Source organism: Xiphophorus couchianus, chromosome 19 (genome assembly GCF_001444195.1).
Source record: "Xiphophorus couchianus chromosome 19, X_couchianus-1.0, whole genome shotgun sequence".
Lineage (NCBI taxonomy): Eukaryota > Metazoa > Chordata > Actinopteri > Cyprinodontiformes > Poeciliidae > Xiphophorus > Xiphophorus couchianus.
The window spans coordinates 2188734-2205329 of record NC_040246.1 but is presented as its reverse complement, the minus strand read 5'-3'; the positions used below and the strand labels follow the sequence as shown (position 1 = coordinate 2205329).

The 16596-nt window shown below is 38.5% G+C and overlaps 1 protein-coding gene across 3 annotated transcripts; it reads right to left on the bottom strand.

The window, feature by feature from the left end:
• Window positions 1–21: 21 nt before the first annotated feature.
• Window positions 22–14757, bottom strand: LOC114134597 (RING finger protein 145). Of its 3 annotated transcripts, none has more exons than XM_028001306.1 (11): window positions 14487–14757; window positions 14005–14287; window positions 13041–13149; window positions 12632–12732; window positions 9534–9775; window positions 8677–8852; window positions 8429–8569; window positions 6855–7037; window positions 6587–6731; window positions 5063–5419; window positions 22–1396 (listed from the first exon to the last, which is right to left on the bottom strand). In XM_028001306.1, the coding sequence occupies exons 2-11, from the start codon at window positions 14171–14173 to the stop codon at window positions 617–619; spliced, it is 2403 nt and encodes an 800-aa protein (XP_027857107.1). In that variant the 5' UTR covers window positions 14174–14287; window positions 14487–14757; the 3' UTR covers window positions 22–616. The 3 variants fall into 3 exon arrangements, with proteins under 3 accessions (XP_027857107.1, XP_027857105.1, XP_027857106.1); XM_028001304.1 differs by having other exon boundaries at window positions 6587–6734; window positions 14487–14756; XM_028001305.1 differs by having other exon boundaries at window positions 6587–6734; window positions 14005–14284; window positions 14487–14756.
• Between the last annotated feature and the right edge of the window lie 1839 nt (window positions 14758–16596).

The following is a 16596-nucleotide window of genomic DNA, read 5'->3' as shown; positions in this document are numbered from 1 at the left end:
CAGTGATTAGGGTCTAAAAAGTCCAACACATATTTTTATTTAAGGAAAAAAATATTCGTCATGTCACATTCTCCTTTCAACCACTGTTTAGTAACTATCACATAAAACCCCTCATTAAAATTCATTGCTCCTGGAGGTTGAGACATAAAACTAATGACTGTTTCATGCATCTGTTGAGTTTCACTTTTTGAATTAAATACTGTTATAATTTTTAATCACATTTTAATTTATTGAGATGTACTTGTTCTAAATAGTTCACATTTTAGAAAAAAAAAAGTCTGTCAAAGTGAGTTTGTAAACTGAAGTGCAGTTTATGTTTAGACTAACTCAAAAATAGATCAATTAACACTCAGTGATAAAAGTGGAATGAATAGTAAAGACAAAATATTATTTCAAGATGATTTTTTTTATAGCTCATTATAGTTATTCTAATGATTTCCTGCTTTACAATTGTATGGTAAGTCTGCACAAATAGGTCCAATACTCGTATTTTTTGCTAGTGTGAAGAACATTCCATACAAGAGATATTTAAGTCGTTTTATATAATTGATTCACATAGAGAAGGCAGATGTGTTTGATGATCAAGTCCAATAAGGAAAATTGGATTTCAAACCCATCAAGGCACAGATGGAGCGCAGTCGGCCGCCGTCGCCTGGGAATCTGTGGTACCCGAGGACGGCGCCTTGAGGATCACATTTGAATGCGTGCTGAAACCGTGACGACTGTTCACGGAGTCGGCAGAGTTTTTATTACATGATTCGAGAGATGTTTGGGCGCCAACAGGACTCGCGCCACCTGAGACGAGTTTCTGATTTTCATCACTAACGTTTCCCTCGTGTGAATGAAGGCTGTGGCTCGATTTAGATGTCCTGTCATGATTGGGATGGAACGCAAAACCGTGGAGTCCTGTTAACTCGGAGGCCGTTTGGGTCTCGCTCATGGCTCCAAGGTCTGTCCGCGGAGATGAGTCTGTGCCGTTCACCTCAAACGGGCTGCAACAGTTCTCAGAAGTTCTTCCCAGTCGGTTCTGGGAACTAAACCTAACGTCCAGTTCACTGTCGGACCCAAACGCGAGATCTCGGACAACTACGCTTTCAGGCTCAGACGGCCGGTCTTCGCTCTCGCTCTCCTTCTCCGGCTGTTGCTGGGCGAGACCCGAGTTTCCCTCGTTGCTCGGCTTTTCCAGGTCCTGCTCTCCTTCTTGTGCGACCAGCTCCGGCCCCAGGTCCCCCTGGGGGGCCGGGCCGTCGTCCCCTGGAGCTGGGCTCTGATCCTCCGGTGTCGGTCGGACCGTCTGGTGGCACATGGGACACGTTTCCTGCACGTACAGCCACTTGCGGAGACAGTTGCCGTGGAAAAAATGCCCGCAGTATGTGATGACGGCAGAGCTCATTTCCTGTAGAGAAAGACGAATCCGGTTTTAAAAGAAATTTAAAAATACTTTATTGATTTCCAAAGGGAAATTAAATGTTGCAACTTATATTCATTCGAATTCTTCAGAGTTGGTGTAGATGGTGGCACCTGTAGCAGTCTGCAATTTGAAGTAGCTTCTGACTAAAGACTCTGTTTTTCCAAAACAGGGTGTTCCATAATTTTATTTTTATTTATTTTTTATTTTACAACATGTGAGCCAGCTTGCTCTCATGAACTGTCAATAAAATTTCTCTAATAATTTTGTTGCCATCATTGAACACACTTTAAGTAATCAAATTCATTGCCTCTTTGCTAATTTACAGTAGAGTAAACTCGCACTCTATTTTATATTTTGAATAAAGATGCAAATCTTTCAGTGTCTGGCAATTCGACTCAGATTTTTAGGGTCACGATTTAATTCAGAAACTATTTGATTCAAAAAGAATTTTTAATTCAAGAACCAGTTTTTCTATTCAAACAGTCTAGAAATTTTGTTTAAATTCTATGACAAGAGGAAAAGACGCGGTAAACAAACAAAACATTTATTATTTAAAGCAATTCTGTAACGTTCCATCAATTTATATTTAAACAAAAACCTGTTTTTGCTAACCTAACGGTTGTTAGGCTAGCTTAGCCGCCTGGCTTTTTCTTAAAAATCAAAGAATTATTCAAAATATATACAGAAAGACATGCAGTACATTCGCAAATACGAGCGTCAAAAACGAACAGCTTGAACTCATTTTAAAATAAATTTTTTGAGTATTTTTTTTTTTTTCGATTCAGAATTCCCAGAACTAGGAATTGCTCTAATCTTAAATGAGCTTTTTTTTTTCTCATCTTTTCCCCGATTCATATTATACATTTAGATTTCCATCTGTATTTAAAGTGTTGGAAATAAACACAACAACAGCGTGAACTAAAGAAGGTGGAGTCAAGCTGGAAAAACAGGAAGAGCACGTCTCAAAAGCCCCACACAGCGTGACGCATTTCGTACTACTGTCGTTCGTTTACTGAGCGGACCTGAAGCCACAACGGACCAGAACGTTTGCACTGCGCTCCTGTAGACACAATTTATAGACGTTTTAAATACTTTGTCCGCTTGGGATTTTTTTTTTTTTTTTTTTTAAACATTGCTTTTGCCCAGTCCAACCAGTGCAGCTGTTTTGTGAAAACTTAAGTGACCAATTTTAACTCAGTTTAAAATCTCCAAAATTGCATTAAACTGGTAAATAGATTAAAAAAATGAATCAGTACTGAACGAGTATATTAGTTTTGGAGATAAACTAAGAAATTGACTGCTGACTTAACTGGTTATGAGTTGGTCAGAAAATAATAAATCTGATATAGATTTTTACACTCAGTAAATCAATTGTACCTAAATTACATAGTGTTAGAACAATATGCAAGGTCTCCCCCAGAAAACCTGCTAAGCCCAGTGGTTGGTTGCTGGGGCAGTCATTCATCCAGCGGCCCGTCGTGTTGTTGAGTTAAATATCTTTTGAAGGAACCGCAGCATTTCTATGCAAACGACTGTGGTGTATGGAATGGTAATAGCTAAGAAAGGAATAATAAGATTGTGGAAAACTGACAAGGTTCCTCAGTTTAAAATGTGGTTAACTGATTTTACTGAGATTCTTCACTTGGAGAAATTGCGGTATGATGCTGTGGGCTCCACTAATAAGTTCTGTAGTATCTGGCAGCTGGTTTTGGACCATCTTTCTCATTGTAAGACTGACCCCAACGCTCGCTCAGCCTCTTAGTGTGCCTGACTTGTTTTTATTTTACTTTATTTTTAGTTATTGTACGTTTTTATTTTTATTGTTGTACTGGTAAGAGTATATTTTTCTTATACAGCAATTTTGTTAAATATATATATGCTTTATACTCTTGTGTATGATTTATGTATGCTGTATTTTGAGAACTTAATAAATATTTATATGTATATACTGTATATTACAACAATGTTTGAAGTTGACAGGAAATGTGAAAATATCACTTGATAATTATGTTTTATTAGAAGATTTAACAGATGAACACCATACACTATAAAGTCTTAAAAAATGGAAACATTTTTTAAAAAATTTAAATAAATAAGCAATGCTAAGTCTGGTGGGGGAACAAGTAAAGCCTGGAGGCCCGCCAGGCTTATAATACACTGTGTCATTGTTGTATCTTGCTTGTAATGTTTCAATAATTATTTGTAAAGCACCTTGGGATAACACTGTGCTTTTAAAAGCACTATAAGTACTTTGGAAATCTCTGACTGGGCCAGAATTTAGAAATCATGTGTAGGCATCAGAATTGTATTTATATTTTTTTCAATGGATGAATGTTTTCTCAAGCACAATATCTCATACATTACTACAGAAGTCCTTTATCAGGTGACTTTTCTGTAGATAACACAACTGCTGGGAAGCAATAAGATTGCATTACATGATGAGCATGCTCTTATTTTTCCAGTGAAAATTTCAGTCTTTTAGAGACGACATGGTAAGCCAGTTTGTTATGTGAGAAATCACTGCAGAGAGATTCAGAGAAAACTGTGTTTCTTGTATTTGTTGGTGTCTTATGATGGTTTTACGCTCTTCAGAATGGCCATAAAATCATACCATCGGTAGGGTTTCTGCAAGTTTCACCAACTCAAAATTTAAGACTTTTTAAGACCATTTAAGATCTACAGTGCAGACCAAAAGTTTGGACACACCTTTTAGTTCAATGAGTTTCCTTTATTTTCATGACTATTGACATTGTAGATTCACACTGAAGGCATCAAAACTATGAATAACATGTGGAAATATGCACTAAACAAAAAAGTGTAAAACAACAGAAAATATCCCTTATATTCTAGTTTCTTCAAAGTAGCAACCTTTTGCTGTGATTACTGCTTTGCACACACTCTGCATTTTCTTGATGAGCTTCAAGAGGTCGTCACCTGAAATGGTTTTCACTTCATAGGTCAACCTGCCCTGTCAGGTTAATAAGTGGGATTTCTTGCCTTATAAATTGTCATGAAAATAAAAAAAACCCATTGAATTAGAAGGTGTGTCCAAACTTTTGGTCTGTACTGTATGTCATGACAGAAATGTACAAAAGAAATGCACTTTTCTTTTTTTCAGGGGACTAAGTGCAAATTTCCTGTGGTCTTTTGGTTAGCTAGCTATTTTGTGATTTTTATTTTTTTGTGAATGTTGTCCAGCCAACTGCATGTAAGTTTATACTCATAAAGCTAGCAATTTTTAGCAACTTGTTACTGACAGCCCTAACCGCCTCGAGATACAGATTTGATGATATAACTCAAACTTTTGCCTGATACGAAAGCCCCAAAAGAGAAAAAAAACCTACATAACCAAGACAAAATGTAAGACCTGAGATCAATGTATTTAAGGCCAACTTACAGTTTCTTTAATGAATTTAAGACCTTTTAAGTTTTTTCTTTCAAAGCCAAAAACAAATTAAATACACAAGAAAGAACATGTTTCGCTGCACCAACTACTGATGCCTCCAATTTACTTTTTTATCGCTCCGCTATCACAAGCTATGATCATTAAAATAAGGCTCCACGGCTAACTGACATCACAGCATATTACAGTACATGTTATTATTTTTATCGACACTGCAGCGATCACCCCTTGTGGAACGAGCGACACACCTGGAAGCAGATGGAGCAGACGTCGTTGTGCTGGTCCAGCTGCTCCGTCGTGGCTCTGGGCAGAGAGTTGATCTTTTTCGCCGCTTCCCGCCGGAGCAGGAAGCTCTTCCAGCCGGACTGGGCTCGGAGCCACACGTTGAAGTACGAGTGGATGATGATGACGGAGGCGCCCATCCAGCTCCACTCGCCGAACAGCGACTCCCAGGTGCCGTAGGCCACCACGCACAGCGCCACCAGGAACTCCAGCACCCTGCTGATGGCGTTCACCCAGTAGATGACCTCGTCCAGGCTCTCGATCGGGTCGCTGCGGAACAGCTCCACCATGAAGAGGCAGTAGATCAGCATGGTGCCTGTGACCTGGGCAAGAATCGTCGTCGTCATTGTTTATTGGGAACTATTAATACACGGGAGAGTCAGCGTTTTTTTACTCCTTTGTTTTTTTTTTCATTTTAAATATTTGATGTACTTCCAAAGTCTGCAGAAAGGAGAAGCATGCATCAGATGTGTGAATGTTTGTGTGTGTAAAAGTGTGTATTTTCTCATTAGCAACAGACGGCAGTCAAACAAGAATGCGCTTATAAATATTGGTACCACAACCCAATCTAGGAAGGGCTTTTAGTACTGTCTATCCAAATCCCATTCCACTCGGTTTATTCCAGGTTCACAAGGGTTTAAGAAGAGTCAGAGTCTGGCATTTCAAGCATTTTTTAAATTAAATATTACTCTTATAACTCAAAGTGGCACAGTTGTTTATTTTCTGGGTTCTGACTTAGTCAGAAAACCAAAAGTCAGTGCTGTTGTTTGTCAACTTAAATGTTCTTAAGCAAGAAAATGCGTTCTTTAACCAACTATCTTTTTTCACTGTTCTGTCAGTTTAACCAGACGCTGGTATCTGAGAGTCAGATTCATAATTAAATCAATCGTTAAAAGTCCCTTGCTACGTTTAGCCATGATAACAAACTGCACATTTTTCTCCCAGTGTCTGAGCCAAATGTAGGTGAGAGTATTTTAGTGCAGCTGCTGTCTGATTAGCTTGAAGTGACTCATGGCGTAACAGCAAGTGTCTTTAAAATACCACTTTGATCATTTTATCAAATTATCAAAGTGCATGGAACTGAATATAACTACTGAGCTAGACAACTGTGAGCTGTAACCATGAACCCAAAAACGGCAAAATATGGAGATACGTCCAGCAGGGGTTCAAGTTACTGATGTTGGGCTGCTGCCAAACAAAACAAAACAAACAAGACAAGAAGGAAACATTAACCTATCCATGGACTAACAGAGTTTGCATCCAGCCTCCATGCCAACTGTATCTTAGTAAGTAAAATTTGTGCAGGAATGTCAAATCATGTAACTTTAAAAGAAAATACATGGCGCAAAAATTAAAGAAAATGTTATTATCCTACCCTACAGAGGTACCATGTTTCAAGAAATTTCATCCTAATAAAATAATAATAATAATACACATGATTTAAAGCAACGTGTCTCAATTATTTTTATATGACATGACAACAAACAGACCTGGAGGGAGGTTAGCATGCAGCTGGAAACCAGTATGAGGAGCCAGAAGTCCATGTGGAAAAACTGGGAGATTTTATAAGCCATGAACACCGGGAAAACCAGCAGAAGCAGACACATGCTGAGGCCACGGAAGTGCTTCCACAAACTTCTAAAACCAAATAACAACAGCAGAAAGGGAAAAAAATTATATATATATATATATATTTTACAACTTTTTCTCAGCTCTGACTCGCTTGCGAAGACGTGAAATTCGCTGAGCGGTTGGTACCTGTTGCGTGACGCGCCCAGGGCGAGAATGATGGGATCTGTTATTTCTATCATGGACTGCAGGGTTGAAGTCAGCACAATGAAGAGGATGATGCTGAGGAGGAAGGTGCGCTGCAGCGCCTGCATGTCCAGCAGGCCTGTCTGCAGGGCGAGCAGCAGCAGAGTGACTCCCTCTGTCACGCCTCTGGCGAAACGAGCACAAGGAGAAGTTAAGGAAATATTTTTGGTTTAATTTAATTTAATTTATTTTTAATTGACAAACAAATTTTGTGAAGAAATCTTCATAGGTGGACAGAGTTTTGCACAAGACGTTCTGGAACAAAGGTCCAAATTAAATGAGGTCGCGGGGCGTTTTGTAAGTGATTGACATTTGACCTGAGGTTAGTCAAAAAATAATAAAATAAAAAACGTCAGCAAACAATTTTTCCTCACTGTTTGAAGATAAATCAGATCAAACTTTTCTGGTTTTAGCCTTGTTAGACATACCAAAATTATTTCTGTTTGGTAAATGCCAAAAAACTTGGCGAGAAGTAGATTTATCTTTTTCAGAGTTTTTTTTTTTTTTGCAGATTTCCTCAAATTCAAAAGCTTATGTACATTTGGTGGCTATACGGGACAGAAACCCAAAGGGTTTGACACAAGTCATACATTGTAAAAAACAATTATCCCTAATATTGACCAAATGTATGTAAACTTTTCAATTCAAAGAAAGTTACAAAAAAAAAAAAAAGGTCTCACCAGGTTTTCTGGCATCTAGCAAATACAAATAATTTTGGTAATTCTAACTAAACTAAAACAAGAAAACTTTGTTAAAATTCAACTTTAGGCAGCGAGAAGAAAAAAAACCCGTGATTCCACTGCAGGTAACAGAGCCAACATGTTGGGATGTTTTCCATGCTGTCTGATCTGACTGTTCAATGTTTACTGCCCTTTACTGGCAAAGGACACAATTTGTTCCCCAATGTGATTTATGTTATTTGTTTTATGTTTATTTGCATATTGAGTTAAAGAATTCGGTCTGATGACTCTGGATGGATTTTAATAACAGCCTAATCAGTCCCACCAGTTTTTCACAATTCCACAACTGAAAAAATTGTCACCCAAAATCAAGAAATTCGCAGATTTTTATCACAGCATTGCATAACTGCGGGTGTATTGCAGATTTACCAGCAAAAATTGGAAAAAACATTGCGTTTACCGACTGCTAGCTCCCACCTGCAGGTGGCAGTATTTCTTAATTCTACTGTACTGCTGTCTCAGCCTTATTTTTTTCTTCAATATGTAGATTTTTTTCAAAGGGGTTTAATAAGGAAAACATATGGCAAAGTTCCCTGCAAATACTTCTGAAGTAGCAACACAAAGTTAGTGAGATCTACTGCAAAAAAAAAAAAAAAATTACAAAAACAATCACAAGTTCCTGTGTCTGTAACTGAATCGGGTCTTAAAACGCCTGGTGAAATAAACGCTACCACTTGACACACGGTCCAGCGTTCGTGACGTTTCAAATAATTCAAACCGTCGCTTGATGTGAACAGAAAGCGACAACAATCAGGAAGTCGGTGGACAGCGTCTCACCTGTGCATGACGTTCTCGTTCTGCACCGCAGCGTAACCTCCCAGGTAAAACTTGCACAGGTTGAGAAGTCCCAGAGCCAGATAGGACACCACGAAGGTGAGGCCCAACAGAGAGTACGGCGTGGCGCAACATTCTGACACGCTGCGTGGTTCAGCAAACACACAACAAAATGACTATAAATTCAGGAGAAAATACACACACAAAAAAAAGAGAGTAGCGTAAATGCAAAAATCCAAGAATAAACGTACCTGGTGAGCAAAAAGAACATGATTCCCTGATAAGTCGCGAAGGCGCTGGAGGACATGACGTCCGAGCCCAGCTGGACGGCTAACAGAACGAACCAGAAGACACTGAAGAGGGCAGGAACAGCGAACTGATTCCACAGAGAGATCCCCAACGCCAGGAGTCTGTACAGCTCCATCACCTAGGAGACAGGAGGCCCCCGGGTGATGACGGGGCCGAGCTTGAAAAGATACCTGGAAAGCTTTCAAGTAGCTGTTTCCATTGGAAACGTGCCCAAAACTTTGTCGATATTCTTCTAATGTCAAGAAAAATAAATACATTTTACAGTTGTGGTGTTTCCATTAAATAAGAAATGGATAAAAATCACGTGTCATGTCATAAGTTGTTAAAAAACATGACACTTCGGCTGCTTCCTGTTTTCTTTTTGCTGGTAGTCTCTGCCGGCTGCAACGTCTGGCTGTGGATCATGTGACTCGCATGACGTGAAAAAAGTGTTTTCACTGCAGTTTCGCAAAATAAACCAATTTTGATCAACCCAAAAAATAAAAAATAAAACTTGATAGCGAAAAACAATTTTTTTTGTTGGAATTGACATGTTTCCATGGCGTCAATTTATTTTCGTCTTGTCAAACTGTGTAATTATTTAGTCAATGGAAAACCATACCTCTGTTTGTTAGTCAGTAATGCTTGTCTTGTATGAACTAAGTGGTGAATTAATACATAAAAAAATGTTATAAAACAAAAGAAAAAGTCTGAAAGAACAACCGGTGTTTTAGTTTGGGAAGGTATTGCATATAAAAAGACGGAAAATAAGCATTCGGGCCGAGGTTTTTGCGTCTCTACGGCTTCGGGGAAGGAATACCTCCAGGTGAAGCAGCTCTGAGTAGGCGGCCCTCGCCAGGCGATATGGCACAAACAGGTTGGCGAGGAGAAACAGGCCGATCCCTGCCACCGTCAGGCCCACGGAGAAAGTGTTGACGGTCAGCAGAGCGGCATTAGGGACGGCGAAGAGTCGGGCCAGCAGGGGGAGCATGTGAGTGGAGAATAGCCACACCTTTCTGGTCTTCATCAGGAAGGCACAGAGCGTGCTGAGGATGATCTGACCTGTAGTTTGGAGAAATAGAAAGATCAAACTACTTATTTTGGTTTATGTTGTTCTTGTTTTTTTAAGTAGCTGTAGTAAAATCGTTTCCCCCTCGGTTCTTCCGTCTTAACATTTTAACTACTGGGGAAAATCTGCTCCAATCGCCCTTTTCAGACAAACGCATGAACTCCCTGTTAAAGAAATAAAAATAAAAACAAAATTACGTTTATCATAAGACCTGAAGGACATAAAAAAAAAAAAGTTTTGCGCCTAGCGATTATTTTATTAATCAATCATTCTGACGATTAAACGGGGGAAGAAAAAAAATCAACACATTCTGCAGATATTTAATTTAACCATTTAAGTCTTTTATATATAATATATTTTTACATAACATTGGAGATTTCCTAGATTCATTACACACAAAAACAAGAGTAAGTTGAAAACAGGGTTGTGCCTAGCGATTATTTTATTAATCAATCATTCTGACGATTAATCGGGAAAAAATTGCTACACTCTGCAGATATTTCATTTAACCGCCTAAGTCTTTTTATATATATTAGAAATTGAATAAAAACTTTTTTTTTCAAATTAATAACATAGCCTTCCTGTGGAGTTTTCTTGTTCATTTGTAGTGAAGGATGCATATGCAGCTAAAGAAATTGCATCTAACATCAAGGTGTGAAAACCTCAGGCCTTTCTGCTGGACTTGTCAATATAGTGTATTGCTAATCTGTTGACTATTGTCTGATGATGATATTCTTTCAGCAACAATTAATCAGTTACTAAATTAGTTGACGATGATTTCAATAATCAATTCTTCCCGATTAATCCGATTAATCGCTTCAGCCCCAGTTGACAAAGAAGAACTAGAAAATTTCTGAAGAAATTTAGCCGGGGCCTGCCAAGGCGTGCCCGTCGGTTTGGGCCCGGCGTTGTCATGCTACAAATTAGCATCGATGCTAAAGAACGCTGCAATGTAATCAATGGCATGTGGAGAATCACAAGAACGTTAAGTAAGGTGGACGTGCACCGTTCAGTATGATTTAAAATTTTCTCAAGGCTTTTATTTTGGAAGTTTTGTTAAACTTCATTTCAAAGGGCCAAACTAATCCCATGTGTAATAGTCATTGGGTTAAATCAGTTATATAATGCTGAAAACGCAAGTAGTTGATGTAAAAATATTAAAGGCTTTTATTTTGGAATTTTTGTTAAACTTCATTTCAAAGGGCCAACCTAATCCCATGAATAACAGTCATTGGATAAAATCAGTTATATAGTGCTCAAAACAGCAATAATGTCATGTAAAAATTCTCAAGGCTTTTATTTTGAAATTTTCAGTATGCTTCATTTCAAAGGGCCAAACTAATACCATGTGTAACAGTGCTTTGGATGAAAAAGTCAAATAAAGCCAAAAAGAGCAATTACATGATGTAAAAATATTCAAAGCTTTTATTTTGAAATTTTTGTTAAACTTCATTTCAAAGGGCCAAACTAATCCCATGTATAACAGTCATTGGGTTAAATCAGTTATATAATGCTCAACAGAGCAATTATCTGATTTAAAAATATTCAAGGCTTTTATTTTGAAATTATTATTATGCTTCATTTTAAAGTTCCAAACTAATCCCATGTGTAACAGTTACTGAGTTAAATCAGTTATATACAGCCCATAGCAGCAAGTAGTTCTAAAGGCCAGTTCAGTCCTGATCTGTTTCAACTGAGGGTTCCACTATAGATAGAACTACAGTGATGCGTATTTGTAGTCCTAACCACCAGCCAATAGCCTCTTGAGTTCCGTTGCTATGGTAAATAAGTTTCTCACCAAGGTGTGAACTGTTAGTGAAAGAGCCTGAGACAGCCTAGAAAATCCTGTCGCATGACTTTGCTCTGAAGCACCGTGACAGAAAACCGTACGATCTAGATAAATTTTGAAAACATTTTACCGGAGCAGACATGTGTATCAATGTGAGGACCGATTTTGATACCAATCGTGCGATATTTGTGGGCGTGACGGCGATTTCAAAATTATTTTGGGGTCAAAAAATCTCTTCATTTCTCACTCTAGCAGAGGGGCACTCAGACAGAGAGACACTCTAATTTTAGGAAAAATGAGAAACTTTGGGTCGCTTAGAGGCAAATTGTGGACAAACCGTAACTGGTATCGACGAGCCGTCTTCACTTTCGAAGAGATCACAGACGTATCTACAAAATGAAATTTGAATGGCATTTCTACGTGAATTCGTGACGACACAGAAAATCCTCAAAAATAGGGTATTTCTAGGATTTTTCCCATTGACTTATAATGGGGGTTTTTTCGTAGTTTTTTGCGAATTATGTCACCACGTTAAGCCCAAATCCCACCAAAAATAATAGCAACAATGGCGTGAATTTTCTGCACGTTTTGATACCTCATTTGTAGGTGTGCACGCAGCGGTATGAACCGCATTAACGGTTACGGAAGAAAAATAAAGAATTATAATAATATTAAAGAAACCTTTCTTGGGAGAATAGCAATAGGTTCCTGCCATTGCTTTGCATGGCAGGCCCCAATTAAGGAACAGAACGTGGCTCCTGCTGCGGTAAAAAGCAACAGGAGTCTGTGTGAGAAAATACTTTTTTGAAGGAATTAACTGCGGTTAGTAACAGCAGCTTTTATTAGCAGTTCTTCATATTGTCTTGGAAATTTTTAATTTCTAACATAAATATTTTAAAAGCAGTCATATTTAAAAAAAAAACGGGTCTTACTACAAAAATAAAACGTTTTAGCACTCCTACCGCTGGGCGTAGGAGGTTTTATGGGGGAAAAGCCTAACCAACCGAAACAAAAGGAAGCATGTAGAAACATTTACAGTCAACTTGGCTCAAATACTCACTAGTCATGGCGGAGACAAATCTATTAAAGGCCAAAGAATTGAGATAGACCGCTCCTTCATATCCTTCATATCCCAGCTGCACCTCTTCTCGAACATAATCCCTGGAAAAGAAACAGGAAACAAAGAGATGAAGAAATAGCACGATCCTATTACAGGATATCCCACTGGTGTTAACTAAAAGCTTAGCTAGCAAACGAGTGAAGCAGAGAAATTAAGATAATACATAGCCACAATTAGCTAAACACAATTTTGGCTAACTCAGAGTATGACCTTATTCACTTTAGGGAGAATACTTTATCTACAGTCTGAAGAGGTTTATGGTGAAAAACTGTACAAATAAACTTTTTTGGTAATGAGAGTGGTTCCTGATATCCTGACGTTTTAGAGAAAGTAGGATGTAAAAACTCACTTGGAAATCTGATGCCCCATGTACAGAAGGAGGGCAACGAGGATATGAAGGTAGAGCGTAACAATGTGTCTCAGCGGCAGGATTAACACCACCAAGTTTGTCAGGTGAGCTGGAGGACAAAGACAGGCACAGAAGTCAAGTTTCAATAGATCCACTAAAACCGAGGAGAGAGAAGCTGAAACCTTCAGGTACAGCACCTCCAAAACAAAGAAAAGGACCCACATCCCCAACACCTCAAAATATTTTGCTACGTTACAACCTCAAACGTCACAGCTTGCTAGGATTGTATGCAGACACGTAACGCGTAAATGTGAAACGGAAGGAAATATGTGGTTTGCCATTTTATTTTCACAGTTAAATTTGCATTCAGTCCCTTTTATTGTGACATTTTTATCAGGATAAACTTTTCCTGTTTTAGGTGAGCTAAGATTACTAAAATTATTTTTATCTGCTAAGAGCTTCGGTAACGGGATAGGCAACTTTTTAAATCGTTTTCCGTTTAGTTTTCATGTATTTCCTGAGTATTTGGTCAGATTTATTTAAATTGTTTTTATTCGTCACAAAAGCAAAAATATGTATATACTTTATGTACAGTTTTTTCTTAATTGCTGTTCTGAATATGTTGTTCTTTCGGCAAGCGGCCTCTTTTCAGGTCTGCATACTCCAGTTAACCATTAATCCGTTACTAAATTAGTTGGCAATTATTTCAACAATCGATTAATCACGATTAATCGTTTCAGCCCTAGTCATGTCTGGGTCTAAATGACTGACTTCCAGCACACATGTTGAAAAAAGATGCTCTACAGATGAGCTCAGAATCAAACATTTTGGCCAACGGGCATTCATGCGAGAGCGTACCGCCTCCACGGAGAAACACGGCGGTGGCAGCATGATGCCACAGGGACGCTTTCGTTCTGCACGGACAGCACAATTTGCTAAAACTGATAGATAAAGCAGTACTTGCCAAGATAGAACATGTTCCAGATGACATATTTGTATTTGAAGAGCATGTCCTCGTTTTTAGCCTTGAGGTTTTCAGTCAGACCCTCGACGTCACATTTATACAGCAGGTCCAGAACCAGAATGCTGGGCACCCTGAGGGCAATGTTGGCCACTTCATCCAGCCGAGGCATTTTGGCTGCAACCAAGTCTTTGGTCACACTGGAGCCCGTTTGTCACATGCTTGTTTGGGGAGGGGAGAGGCTCAGGTTTCCCTCTGCTTCAATACTTTTTCCGTGTCTTATCATCTAAAAACAAATAACAAAACAAACAGAATTTAAGTTGGAAGAGGAAGGACCCACAGCCTACAACTCTGCGTTTTAACCCCCCCAAAACAAAGGCAGAGTCTTGCTTTATTATTTAAAGTTGAACAGTATGAGAGGCTAAGGTAGGTGATAAAGCGGATGTTTGTGGTAAAGCAGCTAAAAGTAGCGGTGGTTCGCTTACTTCTCACAGTGGCAGACATCCCAGCCGAGCAGCCATTTGCTAGCCAAAGCTAACTCCAGCGGGTCAGCCCTCGCAGCGACCATATTTTCACGGCCGTGCCCGGCTGTTCGTCCCCTAACGTCGGCCTCTCACGCACCGTAGCTACACCTGTCACTGGAACCGATAAATAAGGCGGTAAGACCCGCGCGACATGAGGACGAGTAAAGTGACTTCATATGCGGTGTTATGATTCGGCGCGCCTGCGTGGCCACTTCGACGTGTACACGTCAGAAGAAGAAAAGAGCCAATCAGGTTGAGGTATTTTACGTTTCAAAGTAAAACTGTGTGCTTTGGGCAAAGAGCTGTGTCGAGAAGAATGACATGAATGCCCAGTTTTTACCGTCGTTTTTGTTCAAATTTAAGGTGTAAAATGGTTGTATAATGTCAGACATTGTAAAAAAATAAAATAAAAATAATAATAATAATAAAAAAAGAAACGAATGTTCACGCTACACGTAATAACCAATATCATTAAAATGTAGATGTAATAACATGCAGGTTTTGAAAGTTTTTCTTTAAACGGGGTTGCTGGTATCACTGTATATACATTTCTTGACGTATGTAAACATATGTATAAGGAAAGGGCAAAACAAAATATTTCTGCTTTTTAATTTTAATTATGTTAGTTTTGGTCCTCCCTAAAATGGACCAGAACTCATTGTGGAGTCCATCTTTGTCGTGATGGACTAGACAATGGACGGAAAATTGCATTGCATTTCCACAACAGAATGTCAGTAAAAGTACAAGGAAGCATATGCTTTATTTATTATTATTATTATTATTATTACCATTTTTCTTGTTAATATTTTGAAGAAGAAAACATATCTATTCTCTTTTCCTAGAGGTTTTATGTTTTCTTTTCTTTTAAAACCTTGAAACTGAATTAAATTATGGTTCTTTACTTAATAATGAACATCTGCAGGGGGTGTAAATACCTTTGTGGCACAGTGTAGCTTTTCAGACTTTATGCCTCCGTGGTTATTTTTCAAATCACTCTTTACTGACACTTAAAAAAATAAAATAAAAATCTATGCCATTGCCTGCCTGATTGCTTTGAGTCATGAAATGTGGTTTTGACTGTTTTCACTGTGTGCTCTAACAGAAGATCATCCTGTTGATATGCAACTTTTTTTTTTTACTGATCAGCTCAAGACACCGAGCCCCGGCACATACAATGCAGCTGCTCTGCATCATGTCACACAGGAGGTGCCTAAGAAAAAGAACTGGTGCATTTCCTGATCAGTTTATAAGCTGTGTGTTTTATATCTAAAGAGGAAGGAAGCTTTTCTTCATACAACACAGGTCATTAAACATCTAAACTCTGATCAGGTGGAAAAAACCCTTTCTGATCCTTGAATAATAATAATAATAATAATAATAATAATAATAATATCAGCTTTTATATACTCCCTAGAGTCTGTCCAAGAGACAACAGTTGTTACGGTAACATAATCTGTGTGCATTTTACTGCGTTCTGTTCACACATGATGCGTAATGGATACGGACATTGCATCCAGAGTTAGAGGTAGAAGAGGTGGAAACTTTAGGAGATAAAACGTGAACGTGTCCATGGAAAATGTCTAAATCTAAACGTGTTCAGGTGAGATGACATGAACAGACATGATCAGTTTTAACACGGACACAGATCAGCTTCTTCTCAGACTCTGACAGAGTGGCTCTAACACACACACAAAAAACACAAATCAGTGATGATTGCTAACAAAATATGTAACAGATCTGCTGGCGTAAACTGATGTCAAATGTCAGCCGCCACATGGAAATCGATGCGCTGTAACTGTTTCCTGTCTTCCTGAAACACAGGATGCACCTGCTCAGCAAAAATACTCACTTTTAGCATTTAAATGTGAATTACTTTCTAGACAACCTTTTCAAAGCAATTAGGCTAATCAGTTAGCTTTAGTGGAAAAATGAAAGCTAACCAAAGGGATTAAAGCTAAATAAAGGGATGATTTTTGCAATATAGTTTATGGAATATATGTTATATATCCACAGCTTCTTCTAACTCAAAGATTCAGGAATCATTCCATAAATAAATAAAAAGTAAACACAG

Bases quoted from the DNA above. Each gene is read 5' to 3' on its own strand.
- LOC114134597 (XM_028001304.1), bottom strand. From the start codon at position 14,173: ATGCCTCGGCTGGATGAAGTGGCCAACATTGCCCTCAGGGTGCCCAGC. The intron at 8,853-9,533 runs GTATTCCTTCCC...CCTGTCTCCTAG, and splicing joins CAGAGCTGCTTCACCTGGAG to GTGATGGAGCTGTACAGACT. The intron at 7,038-8,428 runs GTGAGACGCTGT...TCGTTTCGCCAG, and splicing joins AACGAGAACGTCATGCACAG to AGGCGTGACAGAGGGAGTCA.